The sequence below is a fragment of the Martes martes genome, assembly GCF_963455335.1.
Source record: "Martes martes genome assembly, chromosome: 8".
Lineage (NCBI taxonomy): Eukaryota > Metazoa > Chordata > Mammalia > Carnivora > Mustelidae > Martes > Martes martes.
This window is the reverse complement of record NC_137895.1, coordinates 84,736,716-84,763,030: the sequence shown is the minus strand read 5'-3', so window position 1 is coordinate 84,763,030 and position 26,315 is coordinate 84,736,716. Positions and strand designations below refer to the sequence as shown.

Genomic DNA, 26,315 nt, shown 5'->3' with positions numbered 1-26,315 from the left:
AGGACCTTGCCCCGAAGGGCACTGAAGACCACAGCTGCTCTAACAATGAAAGCTCTAAGGGCCTCCCGGGATGCTAAGTTGAAGCACCTTGGCAGGGGGCAGTACTGTGCTCGCAGATAGAACGGGCATGTTTTTCAGATGCTTTCCTTCCTCAGAGTCAGGGGTGAAAACACCAGTGGGAAAAGAAAGAGGGAACGGAGCCCCAGTGGAGTACGGTCAGTCACAGAACAAAGGCGGACACATCTGCAGCTCTGGACATTCCCCTGCCACTTGGGTGGCATTCCTGCTAGGACCGGTACCCAAGCACGGGAACTGGTTCCTCCTTCCCGCCTGAGGCCCAGCCCTTTCCACTGCTCAGCTCCACCTTATTAGCCACACTCCTAATGGTCCCTGACTACCCATCACACAGCCATTTGGCCAAAGTTCGTGCCTCGCCTCCCCACCCGCACCTCATCAAGAACTACCCTGCTTCTAACATATACTTGGAAGAGGGTCCCAATTAGGGGATCTTCCCTCTCCAAGCTTTCCTGCACGCACATCACGCCCACTGGGTTGAGTACCAACACTCTTAACAACTTGTGACTACTGCAATTTTGTGTCTCGGCCAGCTCTACTTTCTCCGAGTGGTAACTTCTTCAGGCACAATCTTATTTGCCACTGTAGGTTTTGGTAAGTATGGAACAAATCAGCACAGTTCCCAGCCCTTCCCACGTGACTGTGAGACGTTTTTTTTTTTTTTTTTTGTAAGACGTTCTTAAATCCTGACAGCAATAGCTTCCGTACCCTGGCTGGTTCCTTGAATCTTGGCTCCACCACCTACTAGCTAGGTTCCCTAACCCCTTGCTACTTCACAGGCAGTCCCAATAGACCAAGAGCAGGAGCTGGAAACTTGTTAAAAAAAAAAAAAATGCAGTGTTTTCTAAAGCTCCCCTCCAGACCTAGATGAAGACCCATAGCTTAACACCCTACGTGTGATTCACATCCACACTGAAGCCTGAGAAACACTGGCCCAACCTGACTGAGCCTGTTGCCTTGCTGGGGATAGGATTCTATCACTGCTCATCAATCGGGTCGTCAGTGAAACAGACAAACCACTTAGCACAGTGCATGGTACCCAGAAGCCACCTACAGTGTTGATCCAATGACTGGGGAGAACCTCTGCCAGCCTCCTCCACTCCCAATTGGCCTTAAGTAAGTGGGGCTAGTAATTACCATGATACAGAAGCCAGCTTGATATTTAAAACAGAAACATCACTTTTATTGACAAGTTAGGGCCACGGACAGACAGCTTCCAGAACAGAAAAAAGACAGTCCCAAGACAACGGAGTGTAAAATCATAGCAGACAGCCTAATACTCTTCACCCTCATCCTCTCCCTCAGCACTATCCGCTCCGACCTCCTCATAATCCTTCTCAAGGGCAGCCATGTCCTCACGGGCCTCAGAAAACTCTCCTTCCTCCATGCCCTCCCCCACATACCAGTGAACAAAGGCACGCTTGGCATACATCAGGTCAAACTTGTGGTCCAGGCGAGCCCAGGCCTCAGCGATGGCTGTGGTGTTGCTCAGCATGCACACAGCTCGCTGGACTTTGGCCAGGTCTCCACCGGGCACCACAGTGGGAGGCTGGTAATTAATGCCCACTTTGAAGCCAGTGGGGCACCAGTCCACAAACTGGATGGTACGCTTGGTCTTGATGGTGGCAATGGCGGCATTGACATCTTTGGGAACCACATCGCCACGGTACAACAGGCAGCAAGCCATGTATTTACCATGGCGAGGGTCACATTTCACCATCTGGTTGGCTGGCTCAAAGCACGCGTTGGTGATCTCTGCTACTGTAAGCTGTTCATGGTAGGCTTTCTCAGCAGAGATGACAGGGGCATAGGTGGCCAGAGGGAAGTGGATACGGGGATAGGGCACCAGGTTGGTCTGGAATTCTGTCAGATCAACATTCAGGGCTCCATCAAATCTGAGGGAAGCAGTGATGGAGGACACAATCTGACTAATAAGGCGGTTAAGGTTAGTGTAGGTTGGGCGTTCAATATCGAGGTTTCTACGACAGATGTCATAGATGGCCTCGTTGTCTACCATGAAGGCACAATCAGAGTGCTCCAGGGTGGTGTGGGTAGTGAGGATGGAGTTGTAGGGCTCAACTACAGCTGTGGAAACCTGAGGGGCTGGGTAAATGGAGAACTCCAGCTTGGACTTCTTGCCATAATCGACAGAGAGACGTTCCATCAGCAGGGAGGTGAACCCGGAACCAGTTCCCCCTCCAAAGCTGTGGAAAACCAAGAAGCCCTGAAGACCTGTGCACTGGTCAGCCTGTAAAAGAAAAGTTTTAATTTTAGCCTTGGTGAAAGCTGCAATGACTTCTTTCAATCCAAAATTCCATTGGTCAAGATTTTTTAAAAAATTGTTTTAAGTTTTTTTAAAGCAACCTCTACACTTAATGTGGGGCTCAAACTCACAACCCTGAGATCAAGAGCCGAGCACTCTTCTGAGCCAGCCAGGTGCCCCCGATTGAGATTTCTTTAATCTTCTGAACAGTATTTGCTAAGACAGCAATTATAACGAGCTTCTAAGTGCTCAAATTCAGGGAAACTTTTCGCAGTTCTTGGAAGGGGGGGAATCTGCTAAACAGCTATTTAAAAATGAACTATCTTAACGTCCAGAGGAATCAGGAGGGCAAGGCCCAAGTTTCAGTCGCTGGAAAGGCAACCTCTGGCCCCCTTGTCCCTTGTGGTGTCTGCAGGCAAGGGAAACTTCTCACAGGTAGAGAACTACCAAGCAAGGACAGGCCTGGGACGACCAGCCCCCAACAACGGAGGTCTTATAAAGATCTGTCAGCTGCTTTCCAAGCTGGAATACGACAGAAGAGCCAAGTTCCAATGCCCCGGTGTTAGGAGTCAGGCTGGGTCCGGATCCGGCTCCACCAGTTCCTTGCTGTATGGCTCTGATCAAATTTATTTCCCAATCTCAGCTTTCGCATTTATCAATGGAGAATAGTAACCTACCTTGGGTTGTTGAGAATTAAGTGAGTACTTGTCAGAGAGCCTGACACAGTAAACACTAGTTATCAGAGAAAGTCTACGGATTCTGCAAAAGCTGACATGCTACCACAGCTCCACGAGGCCTAACATCACGGGCTTTCCACCACTTCACTGCACCATTCTGGTTAACAAGCTGCCATTCTATGAGAGGATGATTTTGACTTTTCAAAGTTCTCACCTGACAATCCTCACTTCTCAGAAGTGCTGAGATTTGGGGCGCCTGGGTGGCTCAGTGGGTTAAAGCCTCTGCCTTCGGTTCAGGTCATGATCCCAGGGTCCTGGGATCGAGCCCCGCATCGGGCTCTCTGCTCAGCGGGGAGCCTGCTTCCCTTCCTCTCTGCCTGCCTCCCTGCCTAATCGTAATCTGTCAAATAAATAAAATATTAAAACAAAAAAAAAGTGCAGAGATTTGTGGAATTCTCTACCAATCCCTCAGTTTACTTGTCCTGCAGGTCCATACTGAATGGGATCAACGTTACAGGGCAGACTCACAGTACCAACTAAATCCACTAATCCTCCTGCAGACACAGTGGTAACACCAAAGACAAATACAGGTGTTCTGGTAGTTAATCAACTTTACTTCAGGACCCTCAATGGGTTTTTACTAGGTTTACTTGTCCCTTAAAGGCAGGTCCTGATGTTCCAACTCAGTGCTTGTAGTTGAAGCTTGATTTGTAAACAGAGGAACCAGAACCCCAGTTTTGTCAGGAAGACTACGATAAACATCTGGAGAAGTCTGAAATGCGAACGAAACAAGGCCCTTCTTTTTAGACTAGACCAGTTGTGGCTAGGCTTAGAATGTGATTTTCCTGACAAGCTACTCTACCCAAGCTTTTATTCTTGATTTTTGGTTAATAAGATTAGATTAGATTTCAATCGTGATTAGATTTCAATACTTTCCAACTTTCAATAATGGATAGTAGCTTCTGTTAATAAGGGAGCTCCCGAGATTCCACCGTCAGTGTTGTTAGAAGTTTCCAGTTCTGCCATTTCTAGTCAGGGTTATGCTGGCTTCTTGTGCTCTGACCTTTCTGTCTTGATACAAAGCACCAAACGTAAGGTAATCCAATATTGTTTTTTAGGAGTCTGATCAGTACATGTCACAGTCTGCCACCTACTCACTCAATGTGACTAAGATGACCTAAAAAGGGGCATGGGAGCTTGAAGCAGGGAAGCTGATTAGTATGAACCAGGATGTTTAATGATCTTAAACATCAAATAAACTGTTAAAAGCCTCCCGGGTCCTCACCTTGACTTTAGGTAAATTGCCCTAACTGCCTTGAGCAATTGCCCAAGTCTGCCTTATAAGACATGGAAAGAGGCAATGGAGAACTTAAACCGGCCCCAAATAGTTGTTGCGTAACCCAGGACCATCTGGTTCAAAATCCAGTTCCTTAGTGAGCGAGCACTCAACGGCTCACTTCAGTGTTCAAAGAAGGATTCTTACAGCTTTAAGAGAGACCAAACTATAAGAAAACACTCGCCCCACTTTAAATAAAACACTATGTTTACCAGCTTCCGAATTCGGTCCAAGACAAGGTCAATGATCTCCTTGCCAATGGTGTAGTGCCCTCGGGCGTAGTTGTTGGCAGCATCTTCCTTGCCTGTGATGAGCTGCTCAGGGTGGAAGAGCTGGCGGTAGGTGCCAGTGCGAACTTCATCTGGAAAAGACAAACACAGCAGCCCCCCATCGCTCACCATCTGCACAAGCCTGCTCAACCTCACGGGGTCCAAGGAGCCTCAAGACAGACCTCCTGTCCCAGACCCCCGGGGGAGCTCACCGGGTTACTGAGGCCAACTCACCAATGACTGTGGGTTCCAGGTCTACAAACACAGCCCTGGGCACATGCTTGCCAGCGCCTGTCTCACTGAAGAAGGTGTTGAAGGAGTCGTCTCCTCCCCCGATGGTCTTGTCACTTGGCATCTGGCCATCGGGCTGAATGCCATGCTCCAGGCAATAGAGCTCCCAGCAGGCATTGCCGATCTGGACACCAGCCTGGCCGACGTGGATGGAGATACACTCACGCTGTGGGAAGAAGAAAGGAAAATACCAGAATAGGACAGATCAGATGGGATGTTTAGGAATGATTCACACCTAAATGACTAATTAACCTTCAGGATAGATAATCACCTTTCTGGAAGTCACTCCTTCCCAAGGTTATTTCACAAGCAAGAGCCTTTGGTGACTAATTCGGAGAAAATGCTTTGCAAAACCAAAGATATGTTAATGAACTACTAGGCAGGACCAGAGATCAGACCCTTGCTTTGTAGTCACATTAGATATTCAAGGTCAGGTTTCTACCATTTTAGAAAGACAGGAGCTGTGCTAAAGCAATACCTTTCCCCCAGCTCCTGGGAAATATGCCTGCCACGATTCCTTAAAGGCACGTAAAATTCCCCTTTGGAGCTCTGATTCATACTGTGTGATTGTGTAACTGTTGAGCTCATTCTGGTCCCTCTTTAATCCTATTCTTTAAAAGACAAGGGCTTCTGCCTCTCCCTTTAAAACCAGCTTAAACCAGCAAACCACAGCCATATGACTCATGGAGAAAATGCCAGATAAGCAGCAGCTGGCTGTATTCTAAAAACTGTGGTCAGAGGCAGCTTTTTAACCCTGTGGAAGAACTTAATCTTAAGGAAGAACATTTTTCCTTCACTATCAACACATCTTGAGTAGGGAGGGTTGAAGACACGTGGAAATAAAAGGCAGAAGTGTCAACGAGACTTGACTAATAGCTTAAGGGATTAGTTGTTTCCTACCAAAATGTACATACATAGATCTCTGGTACTGTGAGGAAAAATCCTTCGGTGTCAAGAATTTAATGATATTGGGAAAATGTCTGTTTTCCTTTACTTGATGAACAAGATCATTTATAAGTTTCCAAATTCATTCCTGCCTAGTAAAGTAAGGCTGTGAACACAGAATCTTCGCCTTCAGATTTAAGAGGAAGACAAAAAAATGGTGCTTTATTGTATTTCACCGTAAGTCAGACTACTTTGCAGACTAGTAGAGGACTTTCAAAATACTGACACCAAATATCTACCTCCTTTTATGTTTTCCCCAAATATGAGGGTTTCAAGTTTTTAAAAGCTGCTAACAGGAAACTAGTTAGAGAAAACACCACCACTAAGATCTCAAAGGGCCTAGTTTCATAAGCTGAGATAATAAAAACCCCAATCATCCACAACCTTTGACCTATGGTCCTCCCTCCCGCCTATACTCCTCATAAAACACCCATAGTCTCCTCACCACTTCACCGAGCTCATGATTACCTGCATTGACTCGCCCAGCTCTAGGGCTGTGGGAGAAAGGGGAGTTGGTTGTTCTAATAAACCTATGACTATTTACCATTGCATCATGTTTACCTTTAACTGGACTTTGGAAATTCTACAGCCCAGGAAAGCTAGAGAGAGTGCGGTTCCTGACAGCTCCAGGCCCAAGGAGACAAAGTATTTGAGAAAAGCCTTTCATTCTAATGAAGCGTTTCTTCTATTGACTTATGAGCCCAAAACAACTTTTGCTATGCAACGCCTTTTTTTTTTTTTTTAAGATTTTATTTATTTGACAGACAGAGATCACAAGCAGGCAGAGAGGGAGACAGAGAGAGCGGAAAGCAGGCTCCCCGCTGAGCAGCGAGCCCAATGCGATGCGGGGCTCATCCCAGGACACTGGGATCATGACCTGAGCAGAAGGCAGAGGCTTTAACCCACTGAGCCACCCAGGTGCCCCTCTTAATTGCTTTTTTGTTTAGACCACGGCCACTGCCTGCCCTCCACTCTCTCCTGGCCACTCAGGAGATGAAGACACAGGTGATCAACTCACTTAGTCTAGCTTTCACTGGATAAGCAGCCACCTTAAAAAAAAAAACTATTAATCTAGCCAGTGCTTGCCTAAATCCGTCTGCTGCTCTTGCTCTCCTGCCCTTCTTTAAAAAGCCCCACTATTTTCTGAATCACACCTTGACCAGTATCTTTCCACCTCCCTTGCTGGAATGCACTCAAACAATTTGTTACAGCCAGACTTCGTTTTGACAACAGGGGTAGCCTCTGAAGAGGGTGACTAGTCTGTTCACTGTATCCCCCTTTCTTTAAATATATTATTTTGAAACATTTAATACACAATTCCTAGCTTAACAGCATGACTTCTTTTAGGTAGACCTCCAACAGACCTTCTCTAAGAACACATTGTTAGTACTTGTTTACTCAGCGGTTTTATAAGAAACTATCTTTTTATAGACTAGTTTTTAAAAACCCGACCTAAGTACAAAGCTTCAGCTATAAACATCCCCCTGCATTAACATTAGAATTGCAAAATTAGACAAAGTGGCGGTTAATAATTCCCTTAAAAGGAGCAGCCTGCCTACATCCTTCAGGTGGACTGATGCAAGTGGAAGCCCTCCCCGGGGACAAGACCCAGGTGACTCAGCGGGGAGTCACCGGGCGCTAGAGAGGGGCGCCAGGAAGTGGATGCACCTTCGGGGCCGGAGTGCTAAGGCACCGGGAAGGTGAAGTCATTTAGAGAAATGGAGGAGAGGGATTTTTTTTAGTTTTCACAAGTCTCTGGGGGCCAATGTGAAGGCTCCCTGGTCTGCCTTCGGTTGTGGCGAGCCCTGGGGCGATGCCCTCTCACTGGGATCTAGAGGGCCTTCCACTTCCCCCAAAGGCAGCGTCCTGGCCGCCTTTTCGAGACTGAACAGAAGTTTGCCGGTGAACTCGGCTTTCCCAACCCGGTCATCAGAAGCCAGTTTACTCGCAGGCGTCCGGGACGCTGCCCCACGTGCACCTGAGTTCCACCGCCCCTTCGGGCTGTTCCCACCTCCACGTCACATCCCCAGGACCCTTCCACTCACCATGACTGAGACTTATAGCGTTCGCTGGGGCTGGAAGAGGCGAGGGGACGGCGACAAGGTTCTCCCGCTGACAGACTACCAAGGAGTCCGGGGGAGAAGTGGTAAGTGGTAAGAACGCCCCCGAGGGACCCTATATACCCCTTCCCCGGCCACGTGGCCAGGGGGCGGGCCCCTGACCCCGCCCCGGCCGCTGCGACCCCGCCTCCGAGCCCTGGGCCGCGGGCAGGACGCCGGGTCGCACCCGGTCCCGGAGAGAGGAGGGCGCGCGGCGCTGATTGGTGGGTTCAAAAGTTCAAACCAAACTCTTCGGAAGGAGCCGGCGCTAGGGAGGGAGGAGACATCCTGGGGCCTGGGAAGGGGCGGGTGCGGCGGGGAAAGGATGGGGACGGCGATTGGAAGGAAAAGGAAGGCGAAGCATCTGCCCGGTTCCCAGTGGGTTCCGGGAGAGGGAGAGGGGTCGTCAGGTGGGTAAAGCCGCAGGAGTTAGGGGGCAGGTGTAGGGAGCGCAGCCCGTCCCGCTGCGCGCCCTGCCCGGGGGTCTCCGGACCCTCGAGCGGCGGCCGGCGACACCGACAGCCAGTCCCCGCCGCACGCCTCCCGGTTGCGAGGCCACCGCTCCCGCCTTGGAGAGCTCTGGCGCCCGCTTCTCGGGCGGCCGAGGGATTCCGGAGTGAGAAGGCCTTGCTCCCCGTTCCAGCTCTTAATTACCACCAGCTGGCCTGAAGCCCATATTCTCTTCTTTACTCGTTTTTCTACCTTCTTTTAAATGAACCTTTTGTCCCTAACAACAGTCTCCTTCCAGTTGGTGCAAAAGCAGTTTCATCTGTTCGTTATAATAGCTTTGATTTTTTAGTGCTGTTTCGAGTAGTTGGTTTTTCACACAATATCAATCTCATTTCATTCCTACGACAAACCCTGTGAGTTATTCCCATTTTACAGATGAGGAAACGAGGCCTCAGAGGAAATTAAACTAGTTCAAGTTCACACAGCTGGAGTAATGGCGCTGCCCATAAGCCCTCACTACCTTGTACAGCCTGATGGTCAATAAACCGTGCTGACAGTCTCTGCAAAGGTTTATTTCTCAGAAGCAGCCTTTACTTCAGTTGTTTTTCTTTCTTTGAAACTTTATCGTGTTATCTTAGCTCCTCACCCTCTCTGGGTGATAGAGTTTATGGAAATATTCAGAGAACAAAAGTGACTGCTCTACAGAATAGAAGTTACAGGACTTTTTCCTGAAGTAGAAAGAGGCAAAATGAAAAGAAAAATGGGTTTGGGATACAGAATAGGCAGAATTCAAGATACATGCCAACTGTTACGCACAAAGTGAAAACTGTGGAAATATGCACAGAGACTCTTTTTCAAATGACAGTACCCCGGTTCGGTCATCAAATATTTATTGAGAACCTATTGTGGGGCAGGATATTCTGAAAGTTGGAATAACTTGCATCGTAGTCTGTTGCTAAATATTTTAGTGTTAATTAGTAAAACTTTTCAACTTAATTCATTCCACCAATATATTCAGCACAGTTTCTGAGTTCTTGGTAATACGCATGTGAACAAAATTGACAGATCTCTGCCTCATAGAGTCTGTGTTCTAGGAGGGATAGGAAGAAAGAGAAACAATGAACACAGTAAATAGGTAAATCATAAAATTCATTAGAAGGTGAAGAGTGCATAGGACGGCTATGGGAAAATACTGAGCAAAGTGGAATGAGAGTGCTGAGAGGGTGGAGTAGGGGGAGGGGTTGCCATATAAACAAGATGATGGGGTTAGCCTTAATAATACCTGAGATTTGAACAAAGACTTGAAGGTCATGAGGGGTTAGCCAAGTGGTTAACACTGAGCCACTGGAACCCAACCCCCGCCCCCTTCCCCAAGCAAGAGTGAGCCCTTAGTGTTCCTGGAAGGAAGAGCAGGGAGGCCAGCTTGGCTGGAAAAGGTGAATAGTAGAGGATGAAACTGGAGAGGAAACAGGAGCCAGATCTTACGCTTTTTGTAAACCACTGCGAGTCCTGTGAGTTTTATTCTGACATGAGGAGATAATGTAGGGTTGAAAACATAGAGAAAAATCTGACCTAATTGCCTTTTTAAAAAAGATCACTTTGGGGGCGCCTGGGTGGCTCAGTGGGTTAAGGCCTCTGTCTTCGGCTCAGGACATGATCTCAGAGTCCTGGGATCGAGCCCCGCATTGGGCTCTCTGCTTGGCAGGGAGCCTGCTTCCCCCTCTCTCTCTGCCTGCCTCTCCGCCTGCTTGTGATCTCTGTCTCTCTGTCAAATAAATAAATAAAATCTTTAAAAAAAAAAAAAAGATCACTTTGGTTCTTTGGTTGTTGTGTTGAGAATAGATTATAGTAAGGCACAGGTAGAAGCAGGAAGACATCTTAAGATGATAACTCATGGCCATAATCCTTTTGAGAGATTATGAAGGCTCTGACCAGAGTGGTAGCAGAGGAATTAGTGAAAAGTGGTTAGAGTTGGCTACATTCTATTGATAGGGCCAAAGCCTCACTTGTGAGAGAAAGAGAAGCCAAGGATTACTCTAGTTTTTAGCCTGAATGAGTGAGAGATGGATTTGCCATCAACAGAGGCAAAAGGCTGAGAATGTGGCAGGCCTGGAGGGTGTTGATATCAGGGGTTGTTTTTGGTCATGTTAAGTCAAGATGTTGATGTCTGTGTAGAGGTGGAGATGTCCAGGACACAACTGGATATGAGTCTGGATCTCCAAGGAGAGAGATCTGGGTAGAGATAGACATCTAAATGCCATCCTCAAGTCATGACATTGGGTGAGATGTGACTGGAGTGAGTGTGGAAACACGAAAGAAGAGGACCAAGTACTAAACTCTGGGAAAAGAGGAAGAGCCAGCGAAGGACATTGAAAATGAGCAGCCAGTAAGTTAGGAGGAAACCCAAGAGTGTGAGGTCCTGGAAACAAGGAAAAGGGATGATTAGCAGGGTCAAATGCCACTGATAGGTCAAAAAAGCAGAGAACTCAAAAAGGACCATTTAGCCACATGGTGGTCATTAGTAACCCTAACGAAAATAGTTCAGCGTGGCAATTTAAAAATAATAGTCATTTTATTTTTTTACTTATTTATTTTAAAAGATTTTATTTATTTATTTGACAGAGAGAGAGAAGGAACACAAGCAGGAGGAGTGGGAGAGGGAGAAGCAGGTGCCTCGCTGAGTAGGCAGCTCGATGTGGGGCTCGATCCCAGGACCCTGGGATCATGACCTGAGCTGAAGACAGACACTTAACTGACTGAGCCACCCAGGTGCCCCGGCATTTTATTTTTAGATTATGTTTCTTATATGATTCATTTAAATACCTATATTTTCCTTCTCAAGCTCTACCAACTCATATTCAAGCAGCTAGGCCCTGAGGAACTTCAGAATGTTTAAGCGCTTTGCAGTCCTGATTACCTTGATTTGGATTCTGGTTTTTGTTTTTGTTTTCTAGCTGTGAGTCCTTAAGCAAATTTTGTAATCTCTCTAAATCTCCTTCCATATAAAATGGGGATAATATATAACTTATATGTGGATACACTGATGTGAGTCCTAAATGAGATTTAAAAAAAATACATAGCATATACACATGGCAAAACACTAAAATCCACAACTGTTACTGTTGGAGGCGATGGTGGCAGAGGACAAAATTAGAGATGAGGGTGCATCCTCTTGGAATTTAAAATCATTTTAAGGGGCACCGGGGTGGCTCGGTGGGTTAAAGCCTCTGCCTTCAGCTCAGGACTGAGCCCTGCATTGGGCTCTCTGCTCAGCAGGGAGCCTGCTTCCTCCTCTCTCTCTCTCTGTCTCCCTCTCTGCCTCCTTGTGATCTCTGTCTGTCAAATAAATAAATAAAATCTTTAAAAAAAAAATCATTTTAAGCATTGGGAACCATATTTAAGTTTGTTGCCCCCTGCTGGATTGTTTTGGAGGGAAAAGAAAATCTGAGGGGATAGTTAAAAATTCAACCTTTATGTAAGTAGGTCTTTATGGGTCTAAAAAATTACAGAGTGAGAAGAGGCAGAAGCCAGTTTTACTTTCTAGTTGAAATGTTCTAGAATCCACCACAGACATGTTGAGTTATTAACAGAGAGCCACTGCCCTGCCATTTTTGGTGATAGAACTTTGGAGGGGCATTTCTCCTCGTTGGGCCCGGGTTCCCATATGCATTATGAGGGGATTGGACAGTTTCATCTCTGAGGCCTCTTCTAGCCCTGACCTTCCGTGATCCTGTGACTTGAGCACTCTGCTGTACATATGAACTATTCCAAAATGAGCAAAGCTGACTTGGCGGGAGGCCTGCTTCTCCCTCTTCCACTCCCCCCCACTTCTGTTCCCTCTCTCACTGTCTTTCTCTCTGTTGAATGAATGAATGAATGAATGAATAAATAAATATTTTGTTTTTAAAAAATGAGCAAAGTTGAAAAAATGCTTCATTCAGTCAGGTTCTTCTAAGAATCACCAGTGCATTAGATAAATACTTAGAGATGAGGCTCTTGCTGGAGCCTTACAATGCAGGAGAAGTGGCATACCTCCTTAGGCTCACTGTCATGTAATATGTCCACAGAACATTCACAAAGCAGAAAGAATTCAGAGGAAACTGAACCTTTTCTTTTTTTAGTCTGACTGCCGCTTTCCATGCTAGGATACCAATAATGCTAAAGAATTTATTTGTGTCCAGTTACAAATTACATGTTACAATAATAATGGTATGCATATACTGTGCTCTACAGCAATTTACAATAAGATAGTTTCTACTTGGCAACAGTGCCATGGAGTTTTCAAAGATGAGTTGTTAACAAAGGTATTTATTATAGAACCGTGGGAAATAAGGTCCTGAGATTGAAATAACTTACCCTAAAACACAAGAGGGGGCAACTCAGAATAAATGCCTGAAAGGACAGTTGCCTCTTTTATTTCTAGGCCCTCCGTTAGCCTGTTACTAGCACTAGTTCACAAGGAAAGGAAGTCCTAGAAAAGTCACTTGCTGAATGTATTGTCTTAAGACAAAGCTACTGCTCATACAGCAAGAAAAAGAATTTGTCCTACTTTTAAGACCTCCAGCAGACAGCTGGGACTCCTTGCAGTTAAGTGCAACCACCTTCTTTACAAGCAGGTGCTATTTTTTAAGATCTTATTTATTTATTTGCGAGAAAGAGAGAGGGAGTATGGGCCCACATGCAGGAACTGGGGCTGGCTGCAAGGCGGGTGGAGGGGCAGGGGGCTCTCTGTGGAGCAGGGAGCCCCATGCGGCCTCGATTCCAGAACCCTGGGGTCATGACCTGAGCTGAAGGGAGCCACTTAACCACCCAGGCGCCCCTACAAGCCTAGTTTAAATATCTGTATTCTGAGGCGGTTTGTTTTTTCTTTTTTCACTCCCTTGTAAATATAGAAGGGCAGATTTATCTTCCAGGTAATATGTTGTTTTCTTTTATGGGGAAAATAATAATTAGATTTTTTAGCTTTCACTTACTGATCTTTATCCTGAAAATATCTGCAACCTTTATAACTTTCTTACACATTCTTTCAACGTTCTCCTCCCCCTGTGGCCAGAGCAGGGTTTTGGACTTCCCCTTCATCGGGGCTCTTTAAGCTAGGTCCATTCCGGGGGGGTTACCAGAGAAGACTGGCTTTCATTTCTGAAATTGCACATTTTATTCCCACAGACGTGTCATTTGGCTTGCTCTAATCTGCTTTCATTCCGTGAACATACAGTACTTCAGACTTGTTTCCTCCCAGTGACTAACTGAAAAAACTGAGGAGGTTGTACTTCCGCAGCATTTCCACTCGGTGGACCACAGCCAAGCCTTCTCACCTCCTGCTCTTTCTAATCTTTCCTGCAATGAGTAACCACTCCCTCTGTCCCTTGCCCTGCCCCCATCCCTTTAGGACAGACAGGTTGAATTCTCTTGCAGAAGACTGAAAGGAGCTACTGTACTCAAATTCTTCAATTATCTACGTTATTATTCTAGTAAGTGGATCACATCCTGGAGTCTGGAAATCTTCCCTATTTATAGCAGTATTTATTTAATAATTTTATGTATTCATGTACCTAAAAAGCCCCCAGGCAGCCCAAAGTGGAAGGCCCCTGAGAGTTTTCTTTCCTTGTGATTATAACTTCTTGCCAGCCCCTGAGAGAGTAAGGGATTTACGTGGAGACTGTGACTCTTAGGATGATCTTTCCCCTTTTCCTTCTCCTGTCTCCCCACCTGCCTCCTCCCTCCCCCCTCCCAGGACACAGAGCCAAACATTTTTCGGTGCACTGATTATTTGTTTTTCCTACATAAATGGTACAGTAGTACCACAATCCAAGGGGATATCAGTGCATCAATTATATGCAGTTGGGAAAATTGAAGGTGAATCAGTCTCATGTTATTCTGGTAGTTTAGCTTGGCTGAAAGCATTCAGCCTCTTCAAATCTGTGGGCTTCTCCCTAATCTGAACCCCTCATGCTTTCGTGCTAGTCCCTCTCTCTACTCGTTGGTCTGCCAGAGCCAATCATCAGAGTTTCAGGATTTTTGTGAAACAGCTGGACATTACGTGCGGAGCTTGAAGTCAGCAGTGGTGACTATATTTACACCATGGAAATAAATCAGGGAACACTACTAATTTGGGTCTCACCACACTCCTGGCCAGTTGTTAAATAGGTACGCTCATACCATCTGGACTGCCCCTTTTTCCACACTGGTCCAAATCAAGCCATTTCTCTTAGTTCTTTTACTCCAGGCATAACAAGATCTTCCCTGCTCTGGCCCCCAGCCCCCAACCCCTTTCTCAGAGTTGGTTCACTCTCTGGCTTCAGGCTGAATCCTTTCCCCACAGCTAACCAAAGCCCAAAAGCCCAGCCTGGCTTCTCCTCCCAGTTCAGCCTTTCAGGGCTATGAAAGGGTTACCTCCTGGCCCTCTGATCCCAATCAACTTGTTCTTTCCCAATCCTTTGATTTCTTGGGTTACAAAAGTCCCCAACTCCTTTACTGCCCTCCTCTCCAGCATCTCCACCAACTAGTACCAGCGTCGCCAGTCTGGGCTTTCACCTCCAGACGGAGGAGTTTACATGTCTTAAATTGTTCATTCTTCACAACAATCCTACGAGGCAGGAACGCTTGTTACCTCCATTTTACAGAAGAGGAAACTGGGGCTCAGGGGATTAAATAACTTATCTAAAGTCACACACTGGCCCACACTGCCTTTAGTTGGGCTTCCTCTCTTGGATCCTCACTCCGTTCCTCAGGAGGTCAGTTTTAAGATTCTCATTTCTTTCTTTTTTTTTTTTTTTTAAGATTTTATTTATTTATTTGACAGAGAGAGAGAGATCACAAGTAGGCAGAGATGCAGGCAGAGAGAGAGAGAGGGGAAAGCAGGCTCCCCGCCAAGCACAGAGCCTGACGTGGGCCTCGATCCCAGGACCCTGAGATCATGACTTGAGCCAAAGGCAGAGGCCCCAACCCACTGAGCCACCGAGGCACCCAAGACTCTCATTTCTGAACTACTGTTTTCTCTCCAAAAACATTAATATAGAACCACCTTTACATCTATCTACTTTAATTACATGTTTTTTTCCCCAAATCATCCAAACCTGGAATGATCCCCAAACCTTTCAATTATAAGACACAGTGAAGCCTGGTACAGAGTTCTAACATATGTGGCTCTGTACTCACGGGCCTTTATTTTTATAGCATTTTGCTATTTTGACCCTCTAGTCTATGTACTTTTCTCCTTACCCTCCAGCATATTTTGTTCCAATAGAGTCAGGAATATAAGCTATTTAGAAACCCCAAAAGGTCTTTGCTTCTTTCTGATGGATCAAGAGTTCCTCATTTTAGATTACATACTTCTTTGTTTTGGTAAGTTGTAGTCCCTGCTGACCTTGTAAATGGATTATGTGGAACAGCCTGTAACTACAAAAATCAACTTGCTTACCCTGTTCCTTCAGCAGCTCGGTTTATTTGTACCAAACCCAAGGGACAGAGCCCGGTTCATGTTATTGTGGGAAAAGAAAAAGAGAAGGAAAGAATTCTTTGTGCTCAAAACAAAGAAATTTTACATTCAGAATGCTCTTCCTCTTTACTATGCCTGAAATGACTGACAGTAAACCAAAGTTGTTCCAAGGGAAAAAATAACCTGGAATGTAGGTCACCTAACAAGCTAAGAAACCTGTTCCCTCGATGCTAGTTTGCTCAGTTGCATTAGGGGTTTGGGGGGTGGTTCAAGGCCCCTGGTCAGGGCCCAGACAGCCTGCAATGGGCTGAATGTTTGTGTGCCCCCAAATTCATATACTGAAATCTTAACCTCCACTGTGATGGAAATAGGAGGTGGGGCTTTTGAAGGTAATTAGGTCATAAGGTGGAGTCCTCCTGAATGGATTAGTGCCCTTCTAAAACGACCCTTGAGAGCTCTCTTGTTCTGTGAGGACACAACAATAAAATGGCAGACTGTAACCCAGAAAACAGTCCTCCCCAGAACTCAGCCATGTTGGTTCATAGAACTCGGACTTCCAGCCACCACAACTGTGAAATGAATTTCTGTTGTTTGTTAGCCATTCAGTTTACAGTACTTTGCTATGGCGGCCTGAGCAAAGACGTAGCCTAACCCCAAGCATATGGTTAAGGAAGCCAAAAGAAGATGAAATCCAGGTATCAGGGAAAGTAGTGGTTACTTACCTAAGAAGCAAGAGGGTTGTTCCGACCTCCAGAGAAGGACAGAATAAAACAAAGAAAGGTGGGGGAGAGAGAGAGAGAGAGAGAGAGAGAGAGTGTGTGTGTGTGTGTGTGTGTATGTTGGTGGTTAGGAAAGTAAAGATTGGAATAAGAAAATATTGAAGTAAGGACTTTAATGACCCCTCAGTGACAAGAGTGTAAACTCTCAGAGCCATTACAACTACTAGGAACTGGCAGTTCTGGTTTCTAGTGTAATTAAACAGCATGGCCTTTGGCAAGGTGCCTAGCTGTATTGTGACTGAGTTAGTTTCCCCATCTGCAGTGTGAACATAATACCTGTTCTGGAACCAGCCTTCTAAATAGATCACTGGACTGGGATTTGGGAGACCTGGGTACTAGTTATAGCATAACTGACTGGATAGCCTCTAAAGATTCATTGTATAATGCAGTCATTTTATACAGTGCTCTGAAAACATAAAGATCATTTAGAAATGCAAAATTACATTATTCTTTCTTTTCTTCAGTAAATATCTATTTGATCTCTAGTATGTACTAGAAGCTGAGGACAAGATAAAGCCCCTCATGGAGTTCATATTGCCTTTGGGGATGAGACACAATGGTGGTAGAAAAATAAAGCCAGGGGCGCCTGGGTGGCTCAGTGGGTTAAGCCCCTGCCTTCGGCTCACGTCATGATCCTGGGGTCCTGGGATAGAGCCCCCGCATCGGGTTCTCTGCTCAGTGGGGAGCCTGCTTCCCTTCCTCTCTCTCTCTGCCTGCCTCTCTGCCTACTTGTGATCTCTCTATCAAATAAATAAATAAAATCTTAAAAAAAAAAAGAAAGAAAGAAAAATAAAGCCAAATGAGAAGGCTAGAGAGTAATGAGTGCTATTCTATGTGGCAACAGTCTCTCCCATTTGGAGGAAGAACTGAACCACATAGGTGTTGGAGAAGAGCAGTGTAAGCCAAGGGAATGGCCGAAGCAGTGTGAGTGAGGGAAAAAAAGCAATAGAAGATAAAGTCAGAGACAGAGTGGGGCCCTGACTGTGTAGGTCCTAAGAGACCATGAGAAGAACTTGGCTTTTTCTCTGAGTGAGACTAGAAGTTGTGGGAGGGTTCTAAGCAAGTCATGGCATGACTAGACCTTTGTTTTAACACGGTCCCTCTGGTCTCTGTGCTTAGTTAGGATAGACTGTAGGAAGGCAAAAATGGAAGCAGGCGACCAGTTTAGTGGCCCAATAATAATCCAGGCAGAAGCCCAGGGTGGAAGCAGAGGAGATGGTGAGAAGTGGCCAGATTCTGAATAGGAGAGGAGTTTCTGATGGATTAAATGTGGGTTGTCAGAAAAAGAATCAAGAATGTCTCCAAGGGTTTGGGACTGAACAACTGGAAAAATGGAGTAGATACTAAGATGAGGAACACTTTGGGAGGAGCAGGTTCAAGGGTGATGAGGAGAGGAAGACCAGGGCTTGCTTTGGACATAATGAATGTGAAATGCCTATTAGGCATCCAAGTAGGGAGCTGAGGTAGGGAGTGAATCAGTATGCAGAAGGATCTCACAGTAGGAAGGGACCAAAACTTCCAACCCAGATTCTCAAAGAAAACATTTTTTAAGATTTTATTTTTAAGTACTCTCTGCATGCAACATGGAGCTCAAACTCACAGCCCTGAGATCAATAACTGCACGCTCCACCGACTGAGCCAGCCAGGCGCCCCTGGATCCTCAAATCTCTGTATTAGAGAATCCAGTCTGGGTAGACAAGAAGTGCCTGACAATAGCCCAGTGGCAGAAAAGGACACTGAGACCCCAAACAAAATCACCTTGAGGAAAGCAGTCTAGTAAGTGATATAGTTAAAACAAGGGCTCCAAGGGCGCCTGGGTGGCTCAGTGGGTTAAAGCCTCTGCCTTCAGCTCAGGTCATGATCTCAGGGTCCTGGGATTGAGCCCTGCATTGGTCTCTCTGCTCAGCGGGGAGTCTGCTTCCTCCTTTCTCTCTCTCTCTGCCTGCCTCTCTGCCTACTTGTGATCTGTCAAATAAATAAATAAAATCTTAAAAAAAACAACAAAAAAACAAGGCCTCCAGATGCCTGGGTGGCTCAGTCGGTCAAGCGTCTGCCTTCAGCTCACGTCATGATCCCGGGGTCCTGGGGATCCAGTCCTGTGTGAGGCTCCCTGCTCAGCGGGGAGCCTGCTTCTCCCTCTGCCTGCTGTTCCCCCTGCTTGTTCTCTCCTTCTCTGACAAATAAGTAAATAAAATATTTAAAATAAATAAATAAAATAAAAGTAAAATAAAACAAAACAAGGCCCCAGGTATTGATGTGGGACCACAGATCGTGCTCCTGCATAAACTGGAACTGGAGACCGGAAGCCCATTAGAGCCTAGCCGTCCAAGCCTGTGTGTGAACCTGGCCCGGGAGAGCTGGTTCCTTTTAGGCCTGGAGGGGGAGCACGGCCACTCTGCCTCACTCCCCAATGTCCCAGTTTAGAATCCGTAAACCTCCTAAGATTCTGGACAGTTTGCGAGCAATCCTAATAGGAGGAGGAGCAAGGTTTCAGAGGTGTTCACAGTGTAGAAACTGGTGTCTAATTGGATCAGGGGTAGTGAGAGACATGGAAAGGCTTTGAGTTTTCTCTCTGGAGCCTTGCCCGATAATCATGATAGGAAATACCAGAGGAGGTGGGGGGTTACTTCTGTTTATTTTCTTGATATAAGGCTAAAGTAAGATTGATTTTGGCTTTCCAGTAGAGAATTCTGGATAACCTTCAGAACACACAAATTGCGAGGGCTAGTTAAGTAAGGAGTGAGTATGGGGGATCTGGAGCTCAAGGGGAACTTAAAGGCACCATTGTTAGGGCTTGTCATGACAAACACGAGTAAAATTTCTATGTGAGCGACCTTGTAACCCATGTAAATTATATACATTAACCCATATAAGTAGGTTATTATGTTTTCCACATTTACAGAGACAGAGGAAATTCAGATAATCTCTCAGTTTCCTCAAAGACTTCAATTTCTCATATCCTTCTCTGTCCCACACTACTGTATGATTTCTTTCACCCATCTGTTTTACTCATTTCCCACGGCATACCTGCTGCTCCCATTCTCTCCTATATCTTTAAACTCCTAATCTACTCTTACCTGTCCACTCATAGCAGATGACCTAGATTCCTAATTATTCCTAATTTAGTGAGAGGATTAAGGGATCTAACCCGAGCTCCAACAGCTTTGATCCTATCCTCAACAAAATGTCTGTTTCTTTTCTGTTCCTGATATTACCTGCCCTCTTATCTCATTAGGGTTCCCTCCAATTTTATTAATTCTAATCCCATGCACTTGTGCCCTAGTTTTTATTCCTGCTCACAGCCCCTAGGATCTTGCTTTATAAATTAACCCCTTTTCTTGACCCTTCACTCTTTGTCTACACAGATTAGGACTAAACCACCATAGTGTCATTTCCCGCTTGAGTTACTACCCTGTATCTCTTCCCTTTTATTCACACTTGTGCTTTACTTTCCATCCTCCCAACCACTTCTTATCTCTAATAAGCATCCCCACCCCACATACCGCCCCCCCATCACGAATTCAATTTTAAGCATTCAAGTATCCAACTACCACCTCCACTTTTTCAGCAAGAGAACGCCAATTCCAACAATGCTTCTTTAGTGGGACTGACAAGCCGTTGACCCTTCCGCCTTTTTACGATCCTTTAATCCCCTTGTGTCCTCCCGTCTCTCCTTTTATGGTCCATCACTATAATTATACTCTTGCTTACACCTGCAACTCCTTTGCTCCATTTTCTTTGTTGTATTCACTTAGCAAAACCTCAAACCTGATTAAATCTAACCCAGCCTACCACATGCCTCTGGGCATGGCTATGGCATGCTGACAGAGCCCTTTAAAATTCATGGCTATGAACCTCCAGTGGGCCTTACAGCAGTCATAGCGTGTTTCCCTTAGTCTCTTCACCTTCCCATTCTCCAAAAAGTCTTTTGCTATCTTCTTCACAATCCTCAAACCCCCCAAATTTCCTCCCCATTCCCACTCTCAGTTTACAACTTTGCATCCTGAGAAAATAGATGAAATCAGAAGAGACTGTCCACAAGCCCCCATCAATTGTTCAAATAAAAATTTAAGACTATGACTCATATAAATATAGAATAAACATATGGCTATGATTTATTAACTAAGAAAAAAAAAGATAAAGCTGATACAAAGAACATTTGAGGAACAGGAGTTGACACATTTAACAGGAAACGTGTTTATAAATATTAGAACAAGACTGCTAGGTTAGATGCAAAAGTGGTTAATGCCTGACAAGGCAAAACACAAAGCCAAACCAAACCAAACCCCAGAACCTATGAGGTTCTCTTTTCCACAGGACAGAAGTAATTTGCATTTCTGTCACACAAGAATTGTTTGCATTGTTAAAAGTTTTCTGTAGAAACAGAATTGCAAAATATCCTCATCGATAGTAAATAGAAGGGCGCCTGGGTGGCTCAGTGGGTTAAGCCTCTGCCTTCGACTCAGGCCTGATCTCAGGGTCCTAGGATCAAGTCCCACAACAGGCTCTCTGTTCAGCAGGAAGCCTGCTTCTCCCTCTCTCTGCTTGCGTTGAAGCCTGCTTCTCCTTCTCCCTCTGCTTGTGTTCCCTCTCTCTGTCAAATAAATAAATAAATAAAATCTTTAAAAAAAAAAAGGTAAATAGAAAGTGAAGCAAAGGTATGTGCCCCACTAAAATCAGGTAATCCCCAGGGGGCCTGCTCCCCGAGCACAGCTCTTCACTAAAAAGATACCCAGTAATTCTGTTTGCCTATTTGGGATGACTTTTCTTAACAATACACCTGTTTGTGATTTAACCCACGTTTTCTAGCCTGTCTTCTAGCTACCAACCTGTCAATGCTCTTCTACAAGGCCAATCTTTCCACTTGGATATTATGCCCCATCTTTGCCAAGGGTAGTAGTCTACTGATTCTCTTTTCTGTCTCCTGCATCAATTTACCCTCTATTCATTGCTTTCTTTTAGTATAAAGACATATTCTTCCATCTCCAAAACAGCCTCCCTTGATTTCACTTCTGCCCGTGGCTACTATCCCATTTTTCTCCTCACCTTGAAAGCAAAGAAATATCTACAATCACTGCCTCTAGTTTCTCTTCCCACATTCCTTGAACCTACCGGAATCAGCCTTTAATCCTCACCCTTTCTCCAACACTGCTCTTGTCAAGGTTGTCCATGACCTCCCCATCCCCAAATCCAATGGTCAGTTCTCAGGTTCTCATCTTATTGAACCTATCAGCATCATTTGACACTGCTGATCACTGGGAAGCACTTCACTTTCTTTTTTTAAAAAGATTTTATTTCTTTATTTGACAGAGAGAGAGAGATCACAAGTAGGCAGAGAGGCAGTCAGAGAGAGTGGGGGAAGCAGGCTCCCCGCTGAGCAAAGAGCCCCACGCGGGGCTCGATTCCAGGACCCCGAGATCACGACCTGAGCCGAAGGCAGGGGCTTTAACCCACTGAGCCACCCAGGTGCCCCAGCACTTCACTTTCTTCACTAGGTTTCCAGGACTCTTCTGGTTTTCTTCCTCATTGCCCTTTCTCAGTCTCCACTGTTATTTCCTGTTGGTTCTCCTAAACTCTTCTCTTTTTTTTGAAGATTTTATTTATTTATTTGACAGACAGAGATCACAAGTAGGCACATCACAAGTAGGCAGGCAGAGAGAGAGAGAGGAAGAGAAGCAGGCTTCCCGCCGAGCAGAGAGCCCAATGCGGGGCTCAATCCTAGGACCCTGGGATCATGACCTGAGCCGAAGGCAGAGGCCTCAATCCACTGAGCCACCCAGGTGCCCCCCCCCTTTTTTGAAGATTTTATTTATTTATTTGACAGACAGAGATCACAAGTAGGCAGAGAGGCAGGCAGAGACAGAGAGGAAGAGAGGGTTCTCCTAAACTCTTAATGTCAGGGGCTCAAGGTCTCATCCTGTCCACCAGCTCCTTTGTTGATCTCATCCAGTCTCTTGGTTTATATACTCTCCATACACTGATACACACATATGTCTCCAACTTGAAATGCTTTCTAGAATTCCAGACCTGTTTATCCAACCGCCTGTGGGACTTCTCTGCTTGGATATCTGGTAGATTCCTAAACCTAACCTCATCTTTCTGCCTAAACATGCTCTTCCCCAACATCTCAGATAATGGCAACTCCATTTTTCCAGCCGCCTGGGCCCCAAACTGGGAGTTGTCATTGGCTCTTGTTTTTCTATCACTCCCATCAATCCATCAGCAAATCCTAACTGCTCTACCTTTAAAATACATCTATGGAATGGCCACTTTCCACTCTCTCCATTATAGCCACTTTGGACCAGTGCCACTGTCCCTGCCTCTTCTGCTCCTGCTGACTATCTGACTATATTGTAGATATCTTCTTCTGGCACAGCAGCCAGAATGATCCTGTTAAAAAGTCAGATCATAACACTTCTCTACTTAAAGTCTTCTCATGGCTTCCCATCTATGGTAGCTATCTTTGTGATGGCTGCCATCATTTCCTTCATCAGCTGCCAGCCCATCATGGACATATAGCCCAGTCAAGCTTGCTCTCTACCCAATGTAACCACAGATCTGTTTTCCATCTGTATAAATTTCCATCTCTATAAATCTTCCTTTTCTGGACATTTCATGTCAGTAGAATTTTATATATGTGTGTGTGTGTATATATATATATATATTTTTTGCATCTGTCTTCTTTCCCTTAGCATGTATTTGATGTTAATTCACGTTGCAGATGTACCAGTATTATTCATTCTTATTGCTGAACAATATTCCACTATATGAACATAGCATATTTTTTAAAGATTATTTATGTATTTATTTGATAGAGAGAGATCACAAGTAGGCAGAGAGAGAGGGGAAGCAGGCTCCCTGCTGAACAGAGAGCCAGACGCAGGACTCGATCCTAGGACCCTGAGATCATGACCTGAGCCGAAGGCAGAGGCTTAACCTAGTGAGCCACCCAGGCACCCTGAATATAGCATATTTTGTTTAGTGCATCAGCTGATGGACACAGGATGCTAACTGTGGGGTTTTGGTAGATGTCCTTTATCAGATTGAGGAAGTTCCCTTCTACTATTCCTAGTTTGTGAGAGTTTTTATCATGAATGGGTTGGATTTTGTCAAATATTTTTTCTTTGTGTATTAAGATGATCATGTGGGTTTTGTCTTTTATCCTATTAATATGATGTATTACGTTAATTGATCTTAGGATTTTCCACCAACAGTGAATTCCTGGGGTAAGTCCTATTTGGCAATGGTACATAATCCTTTTCATATGTTGTTGGATTCAGTTTGCTAGTATTTTGTTGAGGATTTTTACATCAATATTCATAAAGTATATTGAAGTGCAGTTTTCTTCTAGTCTTTGGCTTTGGTATCAGGATAATACTAGCCTTAGAAAATGAACTGGGAAGTATTCCTTACTCTATTTTCTGAAATTGTAAAGTATTGGTATTATTTCTTTTTTAAACCTTTAATAGGATTCACAAGTGAAACCATCTGGGATTGGGCTCTTCCTGTGGAAAGATTTTAGAATATTAATTCATTTATTTTACTTGATATAAGTATTATTCAGATTTTCTCTTTGTTTTGAATTGGTATTGGTAATTTTTTCTTCCTAGGAATTTTTCCATTTCATTTAAATTGTCTTTTTGGCATAAAATTGTTCATAATATACCCTTACAAAATTTTAATTCTTAAAGGATAGACACTGATGTTTTTCACTCCAGATATTGGTAGTTTGTGTCTCCTCTCTCCCTTTTTCCTTGGTAAATCTACCTAAATATTTACAAAAAGCAACATACCTTGTTGCTCTTTTCAAAGGACCAACTTTTGGCTCATTTATTTTTTATATTGTTTTCCTGGTTTTTTTTTTTAAGATTTTATTTATTTATTTGACAGACAGAGATCACAAGTAGGCAGAGAAGCAGGCAGAGAGAGAGGGGGAAGCAGGCTCCCTGCTGAGCAGAGTGCCCGATGCGGGGTTCGATCCCAGGACCCCCAGATCATGACCTGAGCTGAAGGCAGAGGCTTTAACCCACTGAGCCACCCAGACACCCCATGTTTTCCTGTTTTTTATTTTATTGATTTCTGCTCTAACCTCTATTTCCCCTTTTCTGCTTGCCTTGGGTTTAGTTGCTTTTCTTATTTATTACTTTCTTCTTTTTTCTTTTTAATTTTTTACTTTCTTGAGGTAGGAATTTAGGCTATCGATTTGAAAACTTCTTTTCTGACATAGGTCTCCCTCAAAGCATTTCTTAGCTGAATTCCATAAATTTTGGTATGTTGCATTTTCACTTTTACTCAGTTCAAAATATTTTTAAGTTTCCCTGGTGGTATCTTCAACCCACGGACTATTTAGAAATCTGTTTAATTTCCAAGTATTTTGGGATTTCCCATATTTTTCTCTGTTATTGATTTCTAATTCAATTCTACTGTAGTCAGAGAACATAGTCTGTGTGATTTGAATTTTTTTAATTTGAATTACTTTAAATTTATTGAACAATTATTTTGTGTCCTAACATATGATCCATTCTGGAGAATGTTCCATGTGTGCTTGATACGCTGTCTATTCTGCAGTTGTCAATCAGAGCTCTATAGATGACAGTTAGGCCAAGTTCGTTGATAGTGCTGTTCAAGTTTCCAAGATCCTCATTGATTTTCTATGTAGTTGTTCCATCTATAATTGAGAGTAGAACATTGAAGTCTCCCGTCTCCTGTTTTTCTTTCATGTATTTTACAGATCTGTTAAGTACATATGTATAATTATTATATCTTCCTGATGTATTGATCTCTTAATCATTATTAAATGTCCCTCTTTGTCTCCAGTAGTTTGTTTTTGGTTTTTTTTGGTCTTAAGTCTGTTTTGTCTGATTTTAATATAGTTACCCCAGCTCTCCTTTAGTTACTATATCCATAGTAAAATCTTTATTCATCCTTTTCTTTTAATCTATTGATGTCATAGAATCTAGACATAGACATAGACATCTTATAGTTGGATTAGACACAGACATCTTATAGTTGGATAGAATCTAGACATAGACATAGACATAGACATCTTATAGTTGGATTTTACTTTTTTATCCAGTCTGCCAATTTCTGCTTTTGATTGAGATATTTAGACCTTTCACAATTAATGTAATTATTGATGTGACTTGCTTACATTTACTATTTTGGTATTTGTTTTCTTTTCTTTTTTTTTTTAAGATTTATTTATTTGACTGACAGAGATCACAAGTAGGCAGAGCAGCAGGCAGAGAGAGAGGGGGAAGCAGGCTCCCTGGTGAGCAGAGAGCCCGACATGGGGTTCCCTCCCAGAACCCTGGGATCATGACCTGAGCCGAAGGCAGAGGCTTAACCCACTGAGCCACCCAGGCGCCCCGGTATTTGTTTTCTATATGTTTCTTTTCTTTTTTGTTCCTCTCTTCCTACTTTTTTTTTTTTTTTAAGATTTTATTTATTTATTTGACAAGGAGAGAGAGATCACAAGTAGACAGAGAGGCAGGCGGGGGGGCAGGGAGAGGCAGGCTCCCTGGTGAGCAGAAAGCCATCGATGTGGGGCTCGATCCCAGGACCTTGAGATCATGACCTGAGCCGAAGGCAGAGGCTTAACCACTGAGCCACCCAGTGCCCCACCTCTCTTCCTCCTTGACTGCCACTTTTTGTGTTGAATATTTTTAGTGTGCCACTTAGTTCTTATGTAGA

General features: G+C 44.5%; 1 protein-coding gene across 2 annotated transcripts in view; it reads right to left on the bottom strand.

Moving 5' to 3' along the window:
- Nucleotides 1-1,230: 1,230 nt before the first annotated feature.
- Nucleotides 1,231-26,315, bottom strand: part of LOC308348463 (tubulin alpha-1C chain) — a 33,807-nt gene continuing 8,722 nt past the window's right edge. Inside the window, exons 1-4 of one of the 2 annotated variants that reach the window (XM_080812530.1) lie at nucleotides 7,902-8,215; nucleotides 4,855-5,077; nucleotides 4,564-4,712; nucleotides 1,231-2,323 (exon numbers count right to left, since the gene is read on the bottom strand). In XM_080812530.1, coding sequence (XP_080668656.1) covers nucleotides 1,349-2,323; nucleotides 4,564-4,712; nucleotides 4,855-5,077; nucleotides 7,902-7,904 — 1,350 coding nt within the window. In that variant the 5' untranslated portion in view covers nucleotides 7,905-8,215 and the 3' untranslated portion in view covers nucleotides 1,231-1,348. Of the gene's footprint in view, nucleotides 2,324-4,563; nucleotides 4,713-4,854; nucleotides 5,078-7,901; nucleotides 8,216-26,315 lie in introns of those variants that run through there. The other variant, XM_080812531.1, reaches the window with a different exon arrangement.